At 41.6% G+C, this 19,799-nt stretch overlaps 2 protein-coding genes across 3 annotated transcripts in view; one reads left to right on the top strand and one right to left on the bottom strand.

Moving 5' to 3' along the window:
• Window positions 1–1,990: 1,990 nt before the first annotated feature.
• gxylt2 (glucoside xylosyltransferase 2) lies at window positions 1,991–19,794 on the bottom strand. The gene is made up of 7 exons (XM_004567407.3): window positions 19,350–19,794; window positions 11,244–11,442; window positions 8,653–8,784; window positions 6,162–6,413; window positions 5,710–5,833; window positions 4,719–4,891; window positions 1,991–3,185 (listed from the first exon to the last, which is right to left on the bottom strand). The coding sequence occupies exons 1-7, from the start codon at window positions 19,634–19,636 to the stop codon at window positions 3,009–3,011; spliced, it is 1,344 nt and encodes a 447-aa protein (XP_004567464.2). The 5' UTR covers window positions 19,637–19,794; the 3' UTR covers window positions 1,991–3,008.
• shq1 (SHQ1, H/ACA ribonucleoprotein assembly factor) overlaps window positions 17,604–19,799 on the top strand; it is a 48,739-nt gene continuing 46,543 nt past the window's right edge. The window contains exon 1 of one of the 2 annotated variants that reach the window (XM_012923597.5): window positions 17,604–17,623. The gene's annotated coding sequence lies outside the window, so the exon portion shown is untranslated. Of the gene's footprint in view, window positions 17,624–19,449; window positions 19,582–19,799 lie in introns of those variants that run through there. The other variant, XM_012923595.3, reaches the window with a different exon arrangement.

Genomic DNA, 19,799 nt, shown 5'->3' on the forward strand with positions numbered 1-19,799 from the left:
CATATATTCTTCCTACATCCAATTGGTCTATGCACACAATGGCCTCTGTAAATAATTTTCAACATATTGCTTACCATTATATGATTTATTCAAGAATACCAGTTACCATTTACAAAGTATGGGAGGTAAAGAAATATATCCTCATGTAAAAACAAAATAATCTTTATTTCTTTACATATTTGTTAAGGGCCCAGACATGGCATCTCAACTCTTAAGAGAAACTGCCTTTTAAAAAAGAAAAGAAAAAAGATATTTCATCGTGTAGACGCTTGTTTACATATTCAATATAGCCTTCAAGTGTGAAAAAAGGCACATGATAAGCAACAAATCACAATCTACTTTTTTCAGGTTTCTGGAGCCCTGATAAGTGGGTTAAAAGGTCTCCGGGCCTTGAGTTTGACAGACACGATAGAGAGTTAGGTGAGTGTTAGCTTCACTTTCAAATCGCTAAGATTGGGCTGTATTATCATATTTGGATCAAAATATACTGACATCAGATACTTACTGATCTTGTTGAAACAAATCTTCAGTAACCATCGTCTGTACTCTCTCTGTCACCATTTAAAGAATATAATTCATCCCCGTTTATTGTTTCAAACATATTAAAACACAATTGATTATTATGCAGTCATGGTGAAAACAAACAAACACACACAAAAAAGCAACAACAAACATTTGTATTAGGACATAATTAAAACTATCTGGTCTTTAATAGGTCTTAAAATGAGATGAACAACAACACATGACATATTATTATACCGTGTTATTAACAAAAATAAGGCCAAAATGTAGACGCACTGTATAAAAACTAAGGACACCCTTGCTGCTTTCTAGTGGCCAGGTGCTGCTAATGAAATGCATTTGATCATTGATCATCAGCAACCTATATATAAGTTTTGGCAGTTTGCTGGTCTGAGATCAGCAATGTTCTTATAGTAGCAATTGGTGCTCTCCATCAGTCTTGGAAGGGGCCATTTACAAATAATTGTAAGAAAGATTATTTACCAGTGGAAAACATTCATTACAAATACCAGTCTTCCACTGAGTGCACATCCCAAATTCACCCCAAAACAGAATGTGCAATGCTTGGAGGAAGTTAAAAAAACCCAAGCTGTATCTCTACAGGCCTCAGTTAGCATGTTAAATACTAAAGCTCATTGCAGTACAATTAGAAAAAAACACTTGTTTAGTTTTTTTTTCTAATTTTTCTGCAATGAGTTTGTTTGGAATGATTGGCAGGAGAAAGTCTCCTCTCCATAATAAAAACCCCAAAGAAAAACAAGGCAGCACAGCTGATGTTTGGAAGATTGTATCTGAACAAACTATAAGACTTCTGGAACACTGTCTCTTAGACAGATGAGACCAAAGTGGAGGTTTTTGACCACAAGGTACAGCAAACACCAAACAAAGCACCTAATACCAGCTCTCAAGCATGGTGTTGGAGGGGTGATGATTTGGGGTTGTTTTGAAGTCCCAGTCATTGAGCAGACTGTTAACTCCTCTGCATACCAAAGTATTACAGAGTCAAGACCATCTCCAACAACTGAAGCTTAGCCTAAACTGGATCCTGGAACAGGATCAGAGAATGGCTGAAAGAGAAAATAATCAAGGTGTTTTAAATGCCAAGTCAAAGTTCAGACCTGAAACGTACTGAAATTAACAGAAGTGTGCAAACCTCTGAACTGAAGCAACACTGTAATGAAAACTGGGCCATAAGTCCTCCACAACGATGTCGGAGTCGCACAGGAAGTTATTACTGCTACTCAATTTTTTCCACACACGGCTTCTGCCTTTTGGCTTCATTTTTGTTAAATAAACAACACAGAGTGATATGTCACATGTTCCTGTCCTTACTTTAAGACCTGCTCAGAATTAGATACTTTTTTTCCTTTTATGATGTTGTGATGTGTAAAAACCTCAGAACTGACAGATGCGGTACGTTCTTTTCACCAAGACTATATGAGCATAAATGAGGCTAAGGTAAACTCAGGACATTGCATTGTTTTATTAAGAAACACACGCTGAGTGTACAGCTATTCAGTTTCCAGGTTGAATGATTTGATACATTTGGCGCTTTATACCCCTTTAAAAGCAACTTTAAAATATACAGCCCATGCGTTCATCATTGATCACATGGTACGTACACCACACATCAGATTACAGGCTCGGAGACTCTCAAACACACAAATCTACAGCACTTATTTTCTTCTGCCAGGAAAGAAAACGTCAGACATGAATATTCATACGGTACATGATCTGCTGTGGTTTGACACCTTTTTTTTTTTTTCTTCCTTTTTTTCCAAAATCTAGCACTTTTGGTTTTGATTTCAGTCGAGTCGTGTTGTATCTAATGGAGACATATGTGCAACAACAACAACCTTCCAGTCCTAATGTCAAAGTGCATTGTGACATTCAGTATTCAACACAAAAGTCTACATTTCTTCTGCTGTGCTGTGTGTAATACTGTCAGCGGCATTTGGCAACTGCAAAACAGACCACAAACTCATTTACACAGATTCACACTTCAAGTTATTTGCTGATAAAACATTCACAATTTTAGAGGAGTGGTTTATAAATCTACTACTTCAAGGTAGTAACGCTGTCCAAAGTTGACTCTGTGTAGCACATACACATCTCCCTAATGGTTAGGAGGAGAACTTCAAATGCTTGAGAAGAAAAGTAAAAAAAGACAAGACACCTTTGTACAAATCTTGACAAAAACACGGCTTAAATTTGTCTTACACACTTGAGATGAGCTGATACTTTCTAGTTTTCCAACATTCTTATACGTTACATCACTTGTGATGTCAAAATAAAGACGGTTATAAGGCAAACTTATTCGGCGACGTCACTGACCAGCACTGTATGCATAGGGTGATTACTAATTACCAGAGGCTCATAATGTTCATGAGACCCTTATTCCAGAAAGTGTCATGCGCTGAACACTGCAAATGCAGAGCCACCAGTTTCATCTGAGAATCCACAGGGACACCCACTTTCTCCATCAGTTATTTATGTGGCCTGACGTGGCGGACCACTTTGTCCTCAAACACCTTCCTCATTGTCTTTTCGATCTGCTTGAGGAAGACTTGGGGAATCCGACCACAGAGCGTGTTGACCGTCTCCAGGAACTTGGTCTGGATGGGGTAGAAGAGCGACTGGAACATGTTGTCCTCAAAGGGAAACTGCAGAGACGGAGACATCGGCCCATGTCAGTTCCAAACCCAAAGTTTTGTGCGTTTGCGCAGGTTTTTTTTGTTTGATCTAGAACATATCATAGGCTAAATGATATTTACACATTCGGTTGGCAGGGGTGGGGCGGGCCTCGGTATTAATCATAAATTACGACCCTGCTCGTCTTTAAGAGGCTTATCTCAGCAGAGCAGGGGGGGAACCGACTCTGCTGCCGGAGAAAACAAATTCTAATTTTAAACTGACCCAGATTGTTTCATGAGTGCAAGGGGAGAGAATTTGAAATCACAAAATAAATAGTCATAGCTGTTCTTTTTTTCTGAGCTAAACAATGCTGCTACAGAAACAGGTCTACACACACTTATATGTAGAATTGCTCCTTTAGCAGCTTGTTGGGACACATTTTCATTTGCATGACTTCCATTCTGTATTTTAGCAGCTTTATCAGAGCTAAGCAAGTATTCCTCCGATCATGACGCCAAGCTATGCTACAGCTTTCAGGCCTTATTGCAGCACAATGGAAATTTGTACTGAGCAAGTGCATCTACCTGAATGTGTGTTTTGCTCCAATGAATTTGAGGTATTTTCCAACAACTACCCACATGAGCCTGTGGTGGAAGTGCTATGACCTGTCATTGCTTCAGATCAGATTCAGCAACATTATGTGCCCCAAAAATGAGGTCAGCTGATTGCCTGCACATATTGACGGATCATGTGGTTAGCACCGTTGCCTCACAGCAAGAAGGTCCTGAGTTCAATTCCACCATCAGGCCGGGGTGGAGTTTGCATGGGTTCTTTCCTGGTACTCTGGCTTCCTCCCACAGTCCAAAGACATGTAGTTAGTGGGGATAGGTTAATTGGAAAGTGTAAATTGCCCAAAGGTGTAAATGTGAGTGCGAATGGTTGTCTGTGTCTATGTGTTAGCCCTGCGATTCACTATGTCCAGTTACTACTGGACATAGTGTTCCAACAGAGGGCACTGTGCATCACTGCCATACTGAGTCAGTAAAGCTTGATTTATATGTGTGAAATCAACATCCTAACTAATGTAGGAACTGGAAACTCCTTTTAATCCCCACACCACAACCTTAGTTATCAGTTATTTATTAGTTATTAATCATCTCTGGCTCTCTTCCACAGTGTGTCTTTATTCCATTCCTCCCCTCACCCCAACCGGGCGCGGCAGATGGCCGCTCCTTCCTTAGCCAAATTCTGCTGGAGGTGTCTTCCTGTTAAAAGGGAGTTTTTTCTTCCCACTGTTGCTAAAGCTCTTGCTCACAGGGGGTCATTGTTGTTGTTGTTGATTGTTGTTTTTTATTTTTCTGGTTTTCTTTGTATTATTGTAGGGTGTTTACTGTATAATATAAAGCACCTTGAGGCAACTGCTGTTGCGATTTGGCACTATGTAAATAAAACTGAACTGATAACGTTACGTAAGAGGTTGTGGCGTAGGGATAAATGTAATTTAAGATTTCCCTCAGAAGCATAAGTCACACATAACTTTCAGATCCTCCTGGGATACTCACATCATGGATTGCATCATAGACTACTTTAAACGCTGGCTGCTTGTCATCATGATATACGCCACGGTTGCCATGGAGGATGGACACGCCTTCCTCTTCAGCCCCTTTGCAGTTACTACCGTACATACAGTGGTCAGGTCTGTAGTTCCACTGGCATGGAAAGATGAATAGACGCTCTGGAGGGGGGAAACGATGAAATGGTTTATTTCTTAATCAGGTAATTGCATCAATGTGTTTCTTGAAGGGAAAACTAAATATGCATCCAGACATACCAGAAGATTATAGAATAAACAGAGTTGGGAAAATAGATCGTTTTAATGTCAGCACAAAGAACAAAAAACCTGCTTCTGCTGTAATAGAGGAGCTGATCATTGAATTGCATGATAAAAATCAATAGAAAAAGAAACACAAATATTGATTAACTTATTTGTTCTGAACCCTCAATAGTGGTGCATTAGCTTAAAGAACATGAGGTCCTTGATTGGTATGTACGCTACTACCAGGAGAAAAAGTTTCCTCACCAAGAAAAACACAGATCAGAAAAACGCTGATGGACCAACATGAATATATGAATATACTCAGACAGCAGAGAACACAAAGCGCTTAATATACAAAAACAAGACACTCCATTTGGCTCTGAGCAAATGCGAATGATGCCAGCTCTGCTGACGGCTCTGAGCATTTGATGCCTACATCTGGCGGCTGCAGCTGGATCTCAGTCTGCTTTCGCCTGCAGCCACAGCCTTGGTGTTTACACAGCCAGATTCATGAAGCAGACTTTAGCAAAAGTGAAAATAAGATGCAATTTTTGGAAACATGTTGATGGTGAGAAGCTGTTGTTTGGGCTGTCTGCAGACTGGTATTTCAAAGTGCACTCATATGCATGGATAAGCAGTTTGGATTAGGCCTTAAACATAACGTAACATAGTGCAATTAATGCATTTCTTATGTATACAGACAAACACACACACACACTTGAAAAAGGAGCTTGTACCTGGGTTGTAGTGGAAGATGATATTGAGGAGGTCCTGATCTCCCCAGGTGATATGGTTCTTGTATTTCTGGTAGAGTGGATGAAGAAGATCCTCCCAAGACAGGCCAGTAGGGATCATACTGTTCTGAAATACAAGGATTAATAAAAAGAACAGCTTAAGAGGAGCATTAAAAAAAATAAATAAAAAAATCATCAAAGGCGGAGCACATTTACATTCCCGCTTCCATGTGCAATCTGCTGCCAGTATTAGAGCTGTTAAATTGAGTTCTGAGGGCAGAAGTCTGTGATGCTGTCATGGTAATCTGGAAAGCTTTAATCACAGCCCACTCATAGCACTCTGCCTGTCACTTGAGCTCAAGGAAACAGCCCTTCAGAATGCAAATAGGAAATTGCAGCCCACTTTAGCTTTCTACCGATCAGAGTGTGGGGAAATAGTACTGTTTTGACCTTACTTTGAACAGCGTGCTGCGGATCCGTGTGAGATTCATCAGCATGACACCAGAGTTGACGCCCGTGACTCCGTAGAAAGGGTGGCGGGCAAACCGGCTGTACCAGCCAATCTTGGGTACCTCGTGCTCTGGGGCCATCGCTGCCAGCTGCGTCCTGTTGAAGGACTTCAGTAGATTCCAGATATCATCCATAGGGCGCAGAAACAGCACATCAGTGTCCACATAGAGTAAAGAGTCCACGTCCTTCAAGATGACCTGGAAGTACAATTTTAGACGTAAATACAATATTTATGCCAGCGGTCCCCAACCTTTTTTGCACCAACGGACCAGTTTATGTTCGACAATATTTTCACGGACCGGCCTTTAAGGTGTCGCGGATAAATACAACAAAATAAAACCGAAAAAAAGATTTATTCATAACACACGGGAAAAGACCCAGGGAAACCGAGTTAACGATAAAAACGACGGAAAATTACAATAAAAACTGATAAAAACCCTGAAAACCATAAATGTCACACCTGAGCCTCAACTCTCGCGGCCCAGTACCAAACGACTCATGGACCAGTACCAGTCCATGGCCCAGGGGTTGAGGACCGCTGGTTTATGCCACACATTATCAATATGTACTAAAAAAGAATACAGGGAAAATTAACCCCCAAATTCAATTAAATTTTATTTATATAGTACTAAATGCTAACAGCAGTTGCCTCAAAGCACTTTATATTTTAAGTTACAGACCCTACAATAATACAGTTTGTTCGTTTGTCCAGTTGGGCTGGAGGAAAATTACTGTTAGAGCGGTTGCAAAAAGACTTCGGGTCCTTACAGGTACTCCGGTGCAGTGGTTTGTATCATGTATATCTAATAGTCTCCAATTTGTTTATGTATATGGAGAGTCCTCTTCAAACACTGAAGTTAACTATGGAGTACCACAGGGTTCTGTGCTAGGACCACTTCTGTTTACATTATACAGGCTTCTCTTAGGCAGTATCATCAGACGGCACAGCACATATAAATGAATGTCAGTATTAATGAACCCCAACTATCCCAACCAACACGTGAAGATAGCTATTTCCTTCAAAACATACTGTAGTATCTGCTCTGTAGCAGCAAAACAGACTACTGCTTTATTTTTTCCTGGCTCAGCTGACAGGAAGATGCAGAGGAAGAACGCTAAAGAACAAAGTGGAGGATGCAGTGCACAAGTTTTAGTTCTTCAAGAGGAAATCTGGGTTTCATTACACTGCTACAGGAATGTTGCGAAGTCAAGCAACGTTACTTGGAAAAACAATTAAACCAGCACCAATCCAATCTGTACAAACTAGAGTTTACATGGAAGGATAAATGAAACAAAACACAGAACCTGTAAATATTTTTTTTCCTTTAAATACCTCATCCATTTGGATACTGGTAAAGATATGTAGCTGCTTTGACTGACACGTGCTTAAAGAAGATGCTGTAGTTGTGGTTAGACTTGAACCAGAGCTCTCCACAATGTTTTTTATGTTGCTGCCTTTTGAACCTTTTTGCACGGCGACCCTGAGCGGTCAAACGGACTGCAACTTAAGAAAATGTCCATAAAGAGAAAGATGCTAAAAAACTTCATCTTTTTCTCCCCAACAACATCAGTGAGTCCCCTGCTTATTCTAAGCATGTCACAGTGCCATCCTTCGTATGCCAAAATTGCTTCAATTGTGAGGTTTTTATATTGAACTTCCACTGTGCTTTTGAGTCCTTTTTTGCAGCCTTTTCTATTTGTTTTAATGCATTTGACCTCTCAGGGCCACTGTACATTTGAGCAGAATTAATTGACAAATAGTACAGTTTGCTGTGTGTTCCAGCAAACCCTACTAGAGGATTATACAGTGTTGGTGGGTGAAGTCCAGATATGGCAAGTTACGCCTTAACCCCCCCCAAACCTCCCAAAATACAGGAGACATGATGCGGTTATGTCCATACAGTCTGACTCTAGTAATGAGGGAGTTCTACAGCATTAACTGTAACATATATGGAAATATGTGATAACACTGAATCAAGAGGCATGTTCTATTTAATTCAGATTATTGACGAGGCAATAGAAAGGTGCTCAGTAGGTGTTCCTAATAAAGTGAATAGTGAATGTCTATTGATTGCCTTGCAGCAAGACAAAAAAAAAAAAACACCTATTGATCTGCCACATGTTCATTACATGGTAAGAACGCTGACTGTTACTGCAATGAACCGTGTCAGAAAAAGGAAATCAATAGGCGGCATGAGCCTCACTTGATGGAATTACTGGATTTGTTCTCTGGGGAATTCTTATTTGTTACATAATTGCTGCTGAGAAGGTATGAAATCATCAATAAACAAGCCAGTATCTAGCTGTAATCATCCAGTGAAGAGGGTAATAAGATTGTTTAAGTAGAAAAGAGATGGATTAACATTTTTTCTTAACACCGGCTAATGACATTAAGCATGGTGGGGATATTAGGTGAGATAAGTGTGGCAGGCTTACGGGGAGGAAGAGTCTCTGAGCAGCGCAGGGCTTGAAGAGCTTCTTCCACTCGTCAGCGTTTCCCACCGAGAAGGAGATGGAGTAGATTCTGTACTGGAACTTGGCTGCGACAGAGCGAGGCCACTGGTTCAGCTGAAAGTAAAGCAACATGCGGTGTGTTACACCAAAAAAAGCGTCTAACTGACTTTGAGTAAGGCAGGCTGCGTGAGAAAGAGTCAGGATAAACAACAATTAGACTGAAAGCTAATCTCCCTTTTGCTTTTTTCACAGACTTATCAGCTTGTGCAGGTGGCCATTTCAAACAATGAAGTCACGTCTCCGGCTGCTGATTGGCTCTTTTTGGTACGCGTGCAGCAACCAGCTGCTATTTTATTAAAACGCAATAATCTAAACAAGGGAAGGCACCATCTTAAAGCATGGCGAGGTTTGCTGAAGCTCGCGTTATCTGACCAGTTAGGCGTTAAATCTCTCCATAATCACCAGTTCAACAGTTTGGCCCTGGGAAGAGCGAGAGAGACAGAGAGAGCGCCACAAGCAGGAGGAGCATAAGAGATCAAGGGAGGTGAGACTAACCTTTCCTGTGGCTCCTTTCTGGCATATGTGTCACATTATTACAGGCCTCAGCTACCACGACTCCCCCCTCATGGGAATTTTCAACACATGGCAGTGATTCACCGCATACAGGAACGCTGGCTCACGGGGCTTTTAGGATTAAGATTTAAAGTAGGGCTGAACGATATATCGCATTTGCGATAATATCGCGACATGATCAAGTGCAATTTTCTAACCGCAAAGGCTGCGATTATACTGCGATTATATTATACAATTCATGGGCTGCATCCTCCTGAGGCCGCATTTGTAGACCGATTACGTCACAGCGACGCGCCGAAGGCTGTCCAAATTACTACCATATCCCAGAATTCATAGCGCGGCCCAGCCAAACTCCAGTTTCCAGCAATGGCGGCCGCTACTAAGTTTTAAAATTACTCATACTAATCTTTCTGGGTCACAAAATAAACTTTTAACATATTTTCAGGCGAGAAAGTAGTTGTGTAAACATCAAATATCTGCTCGGTTTATCAAGATATCCCATATTTGCAAAAGTGCTTCGACGTTTTCAGAGGCGTCTGCTACCCACCAGCTCGACAGCTAGCCGGGAGCTCGAGGGTTACTGATGCGGCCGAGAGCGGCACAACTCCCGGCACATCATTTTCAGATCACCGCGGAGTTTCGCTGCTCGGGTTAAACGTAATATATAAGTCACTTAGACAACCTAAAAATGTTATTGTTGGGCTTTTTTCAGTGTTTTGTTTGTTCGTGAGTAAATCGGTTTGGCTGAGATTAAAGTTATTAGATTAGATAAAATAAAACTTTATTAATCCCCCGGGTGGGTTCCTCCTTGGTTTTCACACAGCTGACTAAACGTCAAACAGAAAACTTATTAAACAGAAGTATGAGACAGTCGAGAATTTACACCAGTGTCTGGTTATATTTTAGATAGCAAGAAGCAGACGGCCGAGTTTATTAAACTCCACCGAGACAGCGGTGACGCTAATCAGAACTAGACCGTCCAATTTCACGCCTTTAAACTTTAAAGGCGTGTTTGTGTGTGTGTTTATACAATTGCTATTATGTTTGCACTTTATGTGTAATGTTACTGACTGCAGAGATCAGTAAGATGTGTGTATTTTTTATTTATTAGTTTTATTTATTTAATATTATTTTTTAATTGAATGACTGTCTAGTAGTTCACAGATGTCGAAAAACTGAGTGTGGTAAAGCCACTGATTTTTTTTATGTATATTTCTGCAATCTGCACATTGTACTGACTTTCATTTTAATGTTTACACCAGGGTTCCTTGTCAGCACTTTATGCTCAGATGTTTGTAAGCTAAAAATAAACTATTGTGTATGTTCAAATATACTGTTGTGATTGAAGAAGTTAAATAAAAATGTCAGTCATCAATTCATGCATCACCTCATGTCATCATAACAGAGGTCTGTCTTCCAGGAAAGAACAGTTTAAAATTAATGTAATATAGTATTGGCCATACTATATGATGTATTGCTTGTCTTTGTTTAATAATACAGAAGACAAATACCTTAAAAAATAATCGCATAACGCATCGCAATCGCAATATTGGGGCAAAAAAATCGCAATTAGATTATTTTCCATAATCGTTCAGCCCTAATTTAAAGCTGTTTAAAGGTACTTCTGCTGATATTTGTGGCCCATCAATTGAAGCAATGTTAAAAGGCTGTTAGTTACAGTATCAGTGGAACTAATCAAAGTCACGCCAACGCACCTCCGTAAAGGTGACTTTGAGGCGGGGGGAGGCGGAATAACGCAGCGTGTCTCGGTGATATATTACGCCCCGGCCTTGAGATAAAAGGGTACAAGAGTGAGTCTAAGAGAGGCTCCGAGTTACAACTGCTGTGATCTCGGTGTCATCTATTACAAAGAAAGGAGGAGTGTTTAACATGTGCTGTGGTAGCTCAAAAATCAGAGTAAGATCCTGAACAGCAAAGCAGACAGCAAGGTGCATTGAAAATACAGGTTTTTGGCTCAAAACACATTACAGGGTTCTTACCCTTTCTTTAAACTGCAGGGCCAAGGGGTCCTCAGCAAAAATGTGAAACTTGATCTTCTTTAAGCTGAACAGGAGGGCTGACTTTACCATGGTGAGGGTCTCGTTCAGACGGTTCCCACAAGCCACCACGGCCAAATGCATGACGTCCTCCGCCTTGGTGCGCCTGGTTACAGGTCGGGCTACATTACTCCGTGGTTTACTAGAAAAGAGTAAATGTAGAAGATGAAGCACTGGCAGTCTTGTATAAAATAAAAACAATAACACCTCAGTATAATGAAATTACTATATCGAGATCAAAAGCTGGCAGTAATTGCAACAAAAGATGTGCCGGATGTCGAGTTTTTCCTCCACCTAGCTGTCCGTTTTAGATTTCAATGGGCCAAGGCCACACGTTTGGGCGGGGTGGGGGTGTATGTGCTGACAATCACAAACCTTGTTCCCCTCACTCATCGCCAGCAAATTGGCCTGCAAGCTGCAGAGCCTGTGAAGAGCAATTTGTGCTCAACAGATGGACCACAGCACAGTGGAACCAAAACATACACAGAAAAATGAAATTACTGAAACGGACGCCATAATTTCAGACTTCCACAAGAGCTCCAACCCATATGGTCTTTGGAAAGCTGACACCTATATTTATATTTCTTGTAAGCCAACATAAACTGATGGCTTTTGGTTATAACTACACATATATCCCCATGAACACCATTTATGAAAATACCCCAAAATAATATTATACTTAAGCATGACACTTTTTACTTTTTACTTGGTGGGGAAGCCCATAAGTGAATAAACAGATAATAATTATTAAGATAATTCTACGTTTTTTTAACCTTATAAACCCTACGTAATTGTACTGCTAGAACATAGTTCATCACCAAGACAATTTGATGCTAGGTTTTTGTTCAGCAAGATAATATTCACATTTATGCCTTAAAGCAAACGTTGTTGTGATTTGGTGCTGTATAAATTAAAGTAAAAATGTTAAATTTTCAATGAAATATGCAAATGCCAGAAATAAAATGCTAACCTCGAGCTTTAGCGTCACCTCCACTTAGCTCCAGTGTTTAGCATGAAGGCTGCTTCAGCAGTTTGATTTAGCCACACTGGGCATTTAAAAATGTCCTTTATGTTATAGAAAAAAGCATTTTTTTAAATGTCTAAATATTCAGGGCACAATAGGGTCTGTTAACAACAGAGTGGTTTTCTAATATTTCACAAAGAAGATTTGCAAAACCCGACTTTAAAACAAATTTAAAAAAAACAACAACAACAAAACACTGCATATGTAAAATATCAACCCAATTTGAGATTTTTAGATTCATTCTGTCATTTATTTAGTCAGCGAAAGGTTTTTACTAAAGATATTACCGTTTATTTTCTACCAGACTCAATGGCTACCAAGCTAGCTGCACACAAACCACACCAAAAAAAAAAAAAACTTGAGAGACCCACAGTCAAGTGAAAAACAGCGTTTTCAAAAGATGTACTGTGTAGTCCTGTTATAAAGAAAACTAAGTATACCCTCACTGCTTACATAGGAGTTGTTTACATTTGATTAGCAGGTGCTGCTAATCAAATAAATAGCGCGGTGAGCGCCTCTATAAAAGCACAAGTTTTGACAATTTGCTGGGAGCAAACATTCAGATGTGTGTTAAAACAATGGCACAACCTTTCCAGGAGTCCACACTTCAGCAAATTCATCCCAGGCTCAGAGAAAATACAAAAAACCCCAACAAAAAAAACCCAAATTCAGACACTAAAGGCCTTGGTTAACATGTTAGCACATTTATCAAAAGACTGAACAAATCAAGGCAAATGTGAGGCCAACTATCTGACAGCTAAAGCTTGACTGAAATTGGGTCATGCAGTAGGCCGGTGACCCCAAGCACAGCAGCAAATCTACAACTGGCTGAAAAAGAAAAGAATCAAAGTGTTGCAATGTCCCAGTTAAAGTCCAGAGCTCAACCTGACAGACCTAGACTTTAAGAGAGCTGTGCATGAATTAATACCCACAAACTGAACTGAATCAATAATCAAAGCTTTAAAAAAGAAGCTAAGCAATAACATCACACCATATAACGTTTAAGCAAGGTTAGGTTCAGGTGAATGATGCAAGCGTATTGAGTAAAAGGTTGTGATTCCACTTTCCCTTCATTACAGCGTGTTTTGTTTCTATTCCTGCTGTTATCTTTTTAATAGTACCGGCTTCTTACTTCAACAACAAAAACATCATTTGGGATTTATATGGATGACAACAGGAGGAAGTGAAGAATTTAAAAAAAATAACAAGCAGCCATCCTCCTATCGAAATGAAAGGTCAACTATTTTTCTCAGTCATGTTACATGTGCGCCTCAGTATATCATTTAACAAACACCTTCACACACGACTACCTCTGCGACTGGACTTTGCTCTTCCATGTTCAAAGGGAAGGGGGTTCTTTATCGGGTTTAAGCGCTCTCTCTGCAGAGCAGCGCGGCCTAGCCTGCTCTATGATAGGGAAACATTTATGTAATGGGGCAGCCTAAAGTTAAGGTCAACATCATCTATTTTTCTTTTGTGTAAGCACTACATGGGGCCGCTTGTGATAACAATACCTTCAACATGAATGTTGACCTAGCCAAAGAGGAAAAAGTCTGGCACGAATAAAAGAACAAAGAACCTTTTGTTTCAACATATAGCTTTTTTTGCTTGTTTTTTTCTTTGAGGAGGAGAGCTGGGGAAGGCAAAATGGAGAAGACAGTTGTAGAAGACATGCATTTCCTCTGCGTCTGAAACAAGCGGGAGCCTAGCATAAAATGGATAGGAAGGGAGAAGAGTGAAACTCGACAGGTGGGTTGCGGGGCAGTCCTCAAGCGTGACACTTCGTTTTCTGCATGGGTGCGGGACAATGATGAACTGCAGATTAGGATGAACGAGAAGGTGCTGAGAAATCTGTCCGCCACGCTTCAGGGGCTGATGTTCTGTCAAGGTTGTTGAACACACAACCCATTTCCCCACAGAAAAATGCAATCCCTATCCCCTGCAAGGATGCAATCGCGTTGCACTTAGTCATGCAAAATAAATAAAGGCTTTTTTGCATAAACCTGAATGACAAGACAAAAAAAACCCCACATAAAAAATACGTTAATAATGTGTTTGCCACATTAAGCATGGGCTGCTCACATAATGGTTTGTGTCATGGCACCGCTCCTCACATCTGGAAGCAGTCAAAAAGCACAGACGAGGTACAAAAGGACTTGAATTCCTTATCGGCTGCATAGCAGGCACAAGAGGAACCCTTCGCCTACAAAAGCACCACCACCGACCCTTTCAAAGCACGCAAGGAGAGGAAAAAGGCAGCGCCTCTAGAGATAAAAGAAAAATGTACAAGCGATGTCCCAGAGAACACCTTGAAGACATTTAATTAATCCGAATGTAACTCTGTTTGGTGGACTTCTGACCGATGTGTTCGCATTGGTTTGAAGAAGCCCGTCTCAAGTGGTTAAACAGAATTCAGCTGATTAAAGTTGAGACTATACGACAGAGAGTGCCAGAGCTACTTCTCGGGGCTGATCCGCTGGATTCTTTGCTTGAATGTTATTCAGCTGGGGCACAAGAGAAAACAGAAGAAAACCTCAGATCGCATGTGACCACTCATGAACAATCACTGACGCAGCTGCCACAAGAATCTGGTTTTATGTGTTCATTTCAGCTGCCCTCTCAGAACATTTGCATTCATCAGCATGCTGAGCCGAACGTGCTAAAATAAACATGCAACGTGTCAGCGCAGTTCTTAAACGACCAAAACGCGCTGACTCAGGCCGGAGATATTCACTTTCACAAACTCTAAAACCCAGTAAGAGATTCATCAGAGAGGCCGATGCAAAGAAACCCGAACAGAGAGCGGCACGCACGCACTGCTGCCATCATCATATCCTCTTTTCTGTGTCCACCACAAACCTTGACCAAGTTCTCTAAAGTTAAATTGCAAATGCAAATCAAAGTATTATACAGCAGTAGGATGCACTGGTACTAAATATGGACATTTCTAATAGATTAAAAAAAAAGTGGGGACATTGGGACTGTGATGTGATTCCCACACATAGACGGTTAAAAAGAAGGAAACGGCTTCTGGGTCTGAAAACTGAAGCCACCTCACAAATGTCTAATAACCAAAATGGCAAGATGGTTGCAAAAGGTGGTTGAAAAAGGACTTGGGGTCCTCGGATTGATGTCTGTAAACAGTAAGTTGCTTATTTCATGCCATACTGAATCTTCTTCTTCATATTTTATGAACCACGTGTTTGATATAGCTAAGATTTTATGCCAAATGCACTCCATGACACAACCCTCTCCATTTATCTCTGCTTTGGACTGGTACTAAAAGTACACTGCCATTCTGCCTAATCATGTTTTATATACGCGCCTACATGCAGGTCAAATGCGTAGAACACCAAAGGCGGAAGAGAGCAGAACTTGTAGGCGTTTGTGTGCATGGAGGCAAGTTTTAATGCAAGCCTGCACCTTCAGACTCAAGATACGAAGGATCATACCAATGGTTTATCATCTGAAAATCAAAATGCAAAGGACAGAAACAACATGGCTGGCATCTGGATAAAACGTCACACTCTTCCTCCTCACCTCAAGCCTCATCTCCTGAACTGAAGTCGGGGCTCTAACACACGAAAACGACAGTTATTGTCAGCAGATTGGACATGTGACCGTTCCATCTCCGAGCAGCTGACGTTAAGTCGGCTAAATAACAAAAACAGCTTGATTACAACTGTTTGATTACATTCTCATACTGTGTGAGTTCTTGAAGTTTCCAAGTCCAGCAATGTTAGACCCACGAACGCCAGCTAACAGCAGCTAACACTGACAAAAACACCAGCGCTTACTGACAGAAAACGTTGAGGATATCCTCAACATCAGTATATCTGTCAGTGCACAGAAGCGAGCTTCGCTGACTCCTCGACTCCTTTTACCTCCTCCAGACTAAAAGGGCTCACTAAAGAGTAATGGTGATCCTACTGTAGCTACGACTACGCTCTGTAATCTATGGACGTCTAATGGTGAGATTTTCCACACTGCACTAAACGTTGGAAATACACATCTTGTCCCTGGCCTATAGCTTCAGGAGATGAGGTGGTAGTGATAGATATGTCATGGGTATGCTGCTGCTTCCTTCAGCAGAGTGATACGGCTGATGGATGTTAGTGGAGAGTTTAGCAAATGAGTGTTTGGTGAGATCTTTACAGCAGGTATCTCCATCTCATATCAGAACATCCCAGATCTTTAAGCATATATGAAATGTTTATTTAACTTTTACCAGTAAGAGAAACCAGTGGTATATAAGAACCAAAAAAGCACCACGCAAACACCTCTTTTACAGTGATAACAACCATCAAACACCAGCATGGTAAGTTCCTATGCCATGACTGCCTGTGTATCATACACCCCTGCAGCTCAAAGACACTTTGGAAATGAAGTGAAAGTGGGAACTACCACAAAAATCCATTTTTCTAACTTTGGCATGTGTAAATGCGATTAACAGCGTAGTCAGTCATGAAAATAAATGCAAATGCGGGGTTGACATTAAAAGATAAAGGACTTTCTGTGAAAGCTGGAATGTGCACACGAAAACTTCCAAAAATGAGTTGAATACACCAATCACCACCTCCCTGAGCCCAAAGTGACATCTTCAAATAGCTTTATTGAGTTGTGTAAAGGTATAAAAGATTTTTTTCCCTATAATGTCAAGCTGCCAGAAACGAATACAAAGCAAACATCTGGCATCAGAGTCCTACTCATCCCAGTAGATCAAAGTTTTTGCAGCTTGGCTGATCAATGAATCAGCTTAGTGCTCAGTAAATGCTTCTATTATTAATCATTTATTATCTTTATTTTTGTTGTTGCTGTCAAGTTCAAAGCTATGACTTTCAAACCCAGCTCTTTACAGATGAGGGATTTTACCCAGCCCCACGCTATCTTTCTGCCTCAGAATGACTCATTTACTGGCAATTTAAAAGTGAGTTAGCCAAACTAAAAGAGAAGCAAAACTCCCTCCGATGAGGCTCACACAAGCACCCTCTCCAGCCACGTCGGCTGCACAGGCAAGCAGGGAGATTTCAAAAACCACTCCGAGCTGAGTGAGTGCTCAGTCATGCAAGATGACATTTTTATAGCTATGCATAATGCCACCGCGAGGCAGTGACTTCTTTACTGGGAAGAATGCTGCTTAGCTATATCTGAAGTGACAGGGCAGGGGATTTGTTTCGACACAGAGTATCAACACCAGTCTCACCCTGCAGATTCACGCTTTAACGCAGTGCAACAAAGCATCTGGAACACACGCTGACGGTAATGAAGACGTCAGAGTGACGGAACGGGAAAGTTACAGGTAAGGATCGTAAGTCACAGAGCCTGGACCTAAACCCTAATTCTGTTTTTAATTAAGCTGAGGGTGGGGAGCACATTAACCAATCACGCTCTGTTTAAAAAATCGTAAAAAAAAAAAAAGGAAAAACACTTCACATTTTGGGTGTGTGGACCTCGCAAGCGTTGGGCGTTTGAAGTGATAAAGACAACAACGCATTATAGCCTCCAGTACGTGTGGGTTGGGGCGACATAGAGGATGTTCTTCGCTATTTTTGGCCACAGGAAACGGTGTGATGTGTCAAGAGGAAATTATATGATTAGGAAAAAAAAAAAGGCATGTTTGTCTAATAAGAAAGCTGCACAGGAAATCTGTTCAGCGGTTCAGACTCGCAAACAAAGGGAGAGATACAAGTTATGAAGCATGGATTGAACAGACAGTTGTAATAAAAGAGAGTGTTAACTTAACTCTCCGTTTGTGTCGTTATGATTCACTATCAGAGCTTTACAGTCTGCAAAGTGTGTCTGCAGACCTGAAAACGACTCCCAATTGTTCCCAGTCCTCTGGTCTGATACTCTCAGCTTGAGCAATGAGACAAAACAAAGTTGTTTTTTTAGAGGTTCTGGCAAAGATGCTCAGTGCTCTTCCCCTAATCGCAGCAGTCAGTCTTGAGCATTTTCCAACCTGTTCGTGTTTGTTTAATGGCCACCGGTGACCCCTTCCACCCCATCTTCCTTATCAGCGTGCAGCACACATGGAGGAGCGTGGTTTCTGCAAAGACGCAAAGGTCCTTTCACGGCGTAACGCCTTGATGGCGTTTATCTGCCGAACAGTGTCCCCAACCTTGAGTACGGCTATGGAGTGGAATACATATTACAGCAGCCTGCCAGCGTGGGTAATCTCCACGGCCACATAGTGGCCATTATGGCACAGCTGGCATGCAAGACAGGAGGAAATGCAAGGCTGAAATTAGAAAGCTGGAAGACAAAATGCCCTCAATCTTAAACACAAATAGCAGCTGCCGATATCTGAGATACTGCCACGGTGCTGATTTATTCAGGTCATCTGTCTTTGTGGCAGCTTCTTTGTAACGAACAAAAATAAAAATCACACCTGATAAGCTTTTCTGTAAATAGTTCTAGCAGACTACTTCCCATAATGTCTGACTCATGTTCAAGTGAAACCAAATGGGAGCCCGAGCTGCTCCGTACACAGTAGCAGCCTTTATGAAGTGCACTTTGTGTCTTTCAAGGTGACCTTTTACCCCCTTTAACACCAACAGAGGACTGAGACCATGCCCTGCTTTCACACATAATAAGGCACAAATGATCGAGATGTTGAGCTCACGTGACAATTCATCACCCTGTTGTGCTTTGTGTTTGATCTCCTCTTTGCAAATACTGACAACACTTCCACCTAACCACATCAGTCAAGCTCTCTGGCCATATTTCAGCCACATACTTGAGAAACTCATGTTTGCAACAGCGAAAAGCAGCCCAGCAGATGCATGATGGGGTGTCCCTTAAAAGATCTGGCTTTTGTGAAGCCTGCGTCCTTGAGCACAACGTAGGCAGTTTGATAGATGAGGATAAGGCTCACTCAAAGCACGATTATAACCCGACACCCTCACTTTGAAACTTCCCAGAGGCTAGGAAAGATGGGGATGAGAAAGCGGAGACGTTCATTTAGGGAGAGCCTTGAGGAAATCGGCTCTTAAACGGAAACACCCCCCACCCCCCTCACTCCTCACCTCTTTGCATTCACGCTGGCCCCTCTACTAATTGGTCTCCCCTGTTTTCGTCCCTTAAGAGGCTCTTCCGGACGCACGCCGACTCCTGCGGGCGATTTCCTCCGAAACTTTGCAACAACGTTGTGCTCGAGCTGGGAGGGCGACTGGGAAGAGCTGCTGTCCTCCTCCGGCTCCTCTCCAACTTCTTTCAACAGCGGATCATCCGCGGCGTTGCCCCCCAAAAAGTACAAAAGTAAGAAAACTCCAAAACACACGGCGATCACAACTACTTTGCAGTGGATCCGCATGGTGAGAGCAACTTGTTGCGGTTGGAAGAGGCGGTCGGGACTGCGCTCATGTCTGCGGCGGAGGGAGGGCAGCGCGAGCTGACATTTTCTTACCGCTCCCCGCTCGCATTTTTCCGCAGATGATGATGGAGAGCGGAGTGCTGCTTCTCATCGTCCATAGAGG

The sequence above is a fragment of the Maylandia zebra genome, linkage group LG5 (genome assembly GCF_041146795.1).
Source record: "Maylandia zebra isolate NMK-2024a linkage group LG5, Mzebra_GT3a, whole genome shotgun sequence".
Taxonomy (NCBI): Eukaryota; Metazoa; Chordata; class Actinopteri; order Cichliformes; family Cichlidae; genus Maylandia; species Maylandia zebra.

Excerpts from the sequence above, each read along its gene's own strand:
- gxylt2 (XM_004567407.3), bottom strand. The coding sequence starts at position 19,636 with ATGCGGATCCACTGCAAAGTAGTTGTGATCGCCGTGTGTTTTGGAGTT. Across the intron at positions 5,834-6,161 it reads TCCGCAGCACGCTGTTCAAA|AACAGTATGATCCCTACTGG; the intron begins GTAAGGTCAAAA and ends CTTGTATTTCAG. Across the intron at positions 3,186-4,718 it reads TCTATGATGCAATCCATGAT|TTTCCCTTTGAGGACAACAT; the intron begins GTGAGTATCCCA and ends CCGTCTCTGCAG.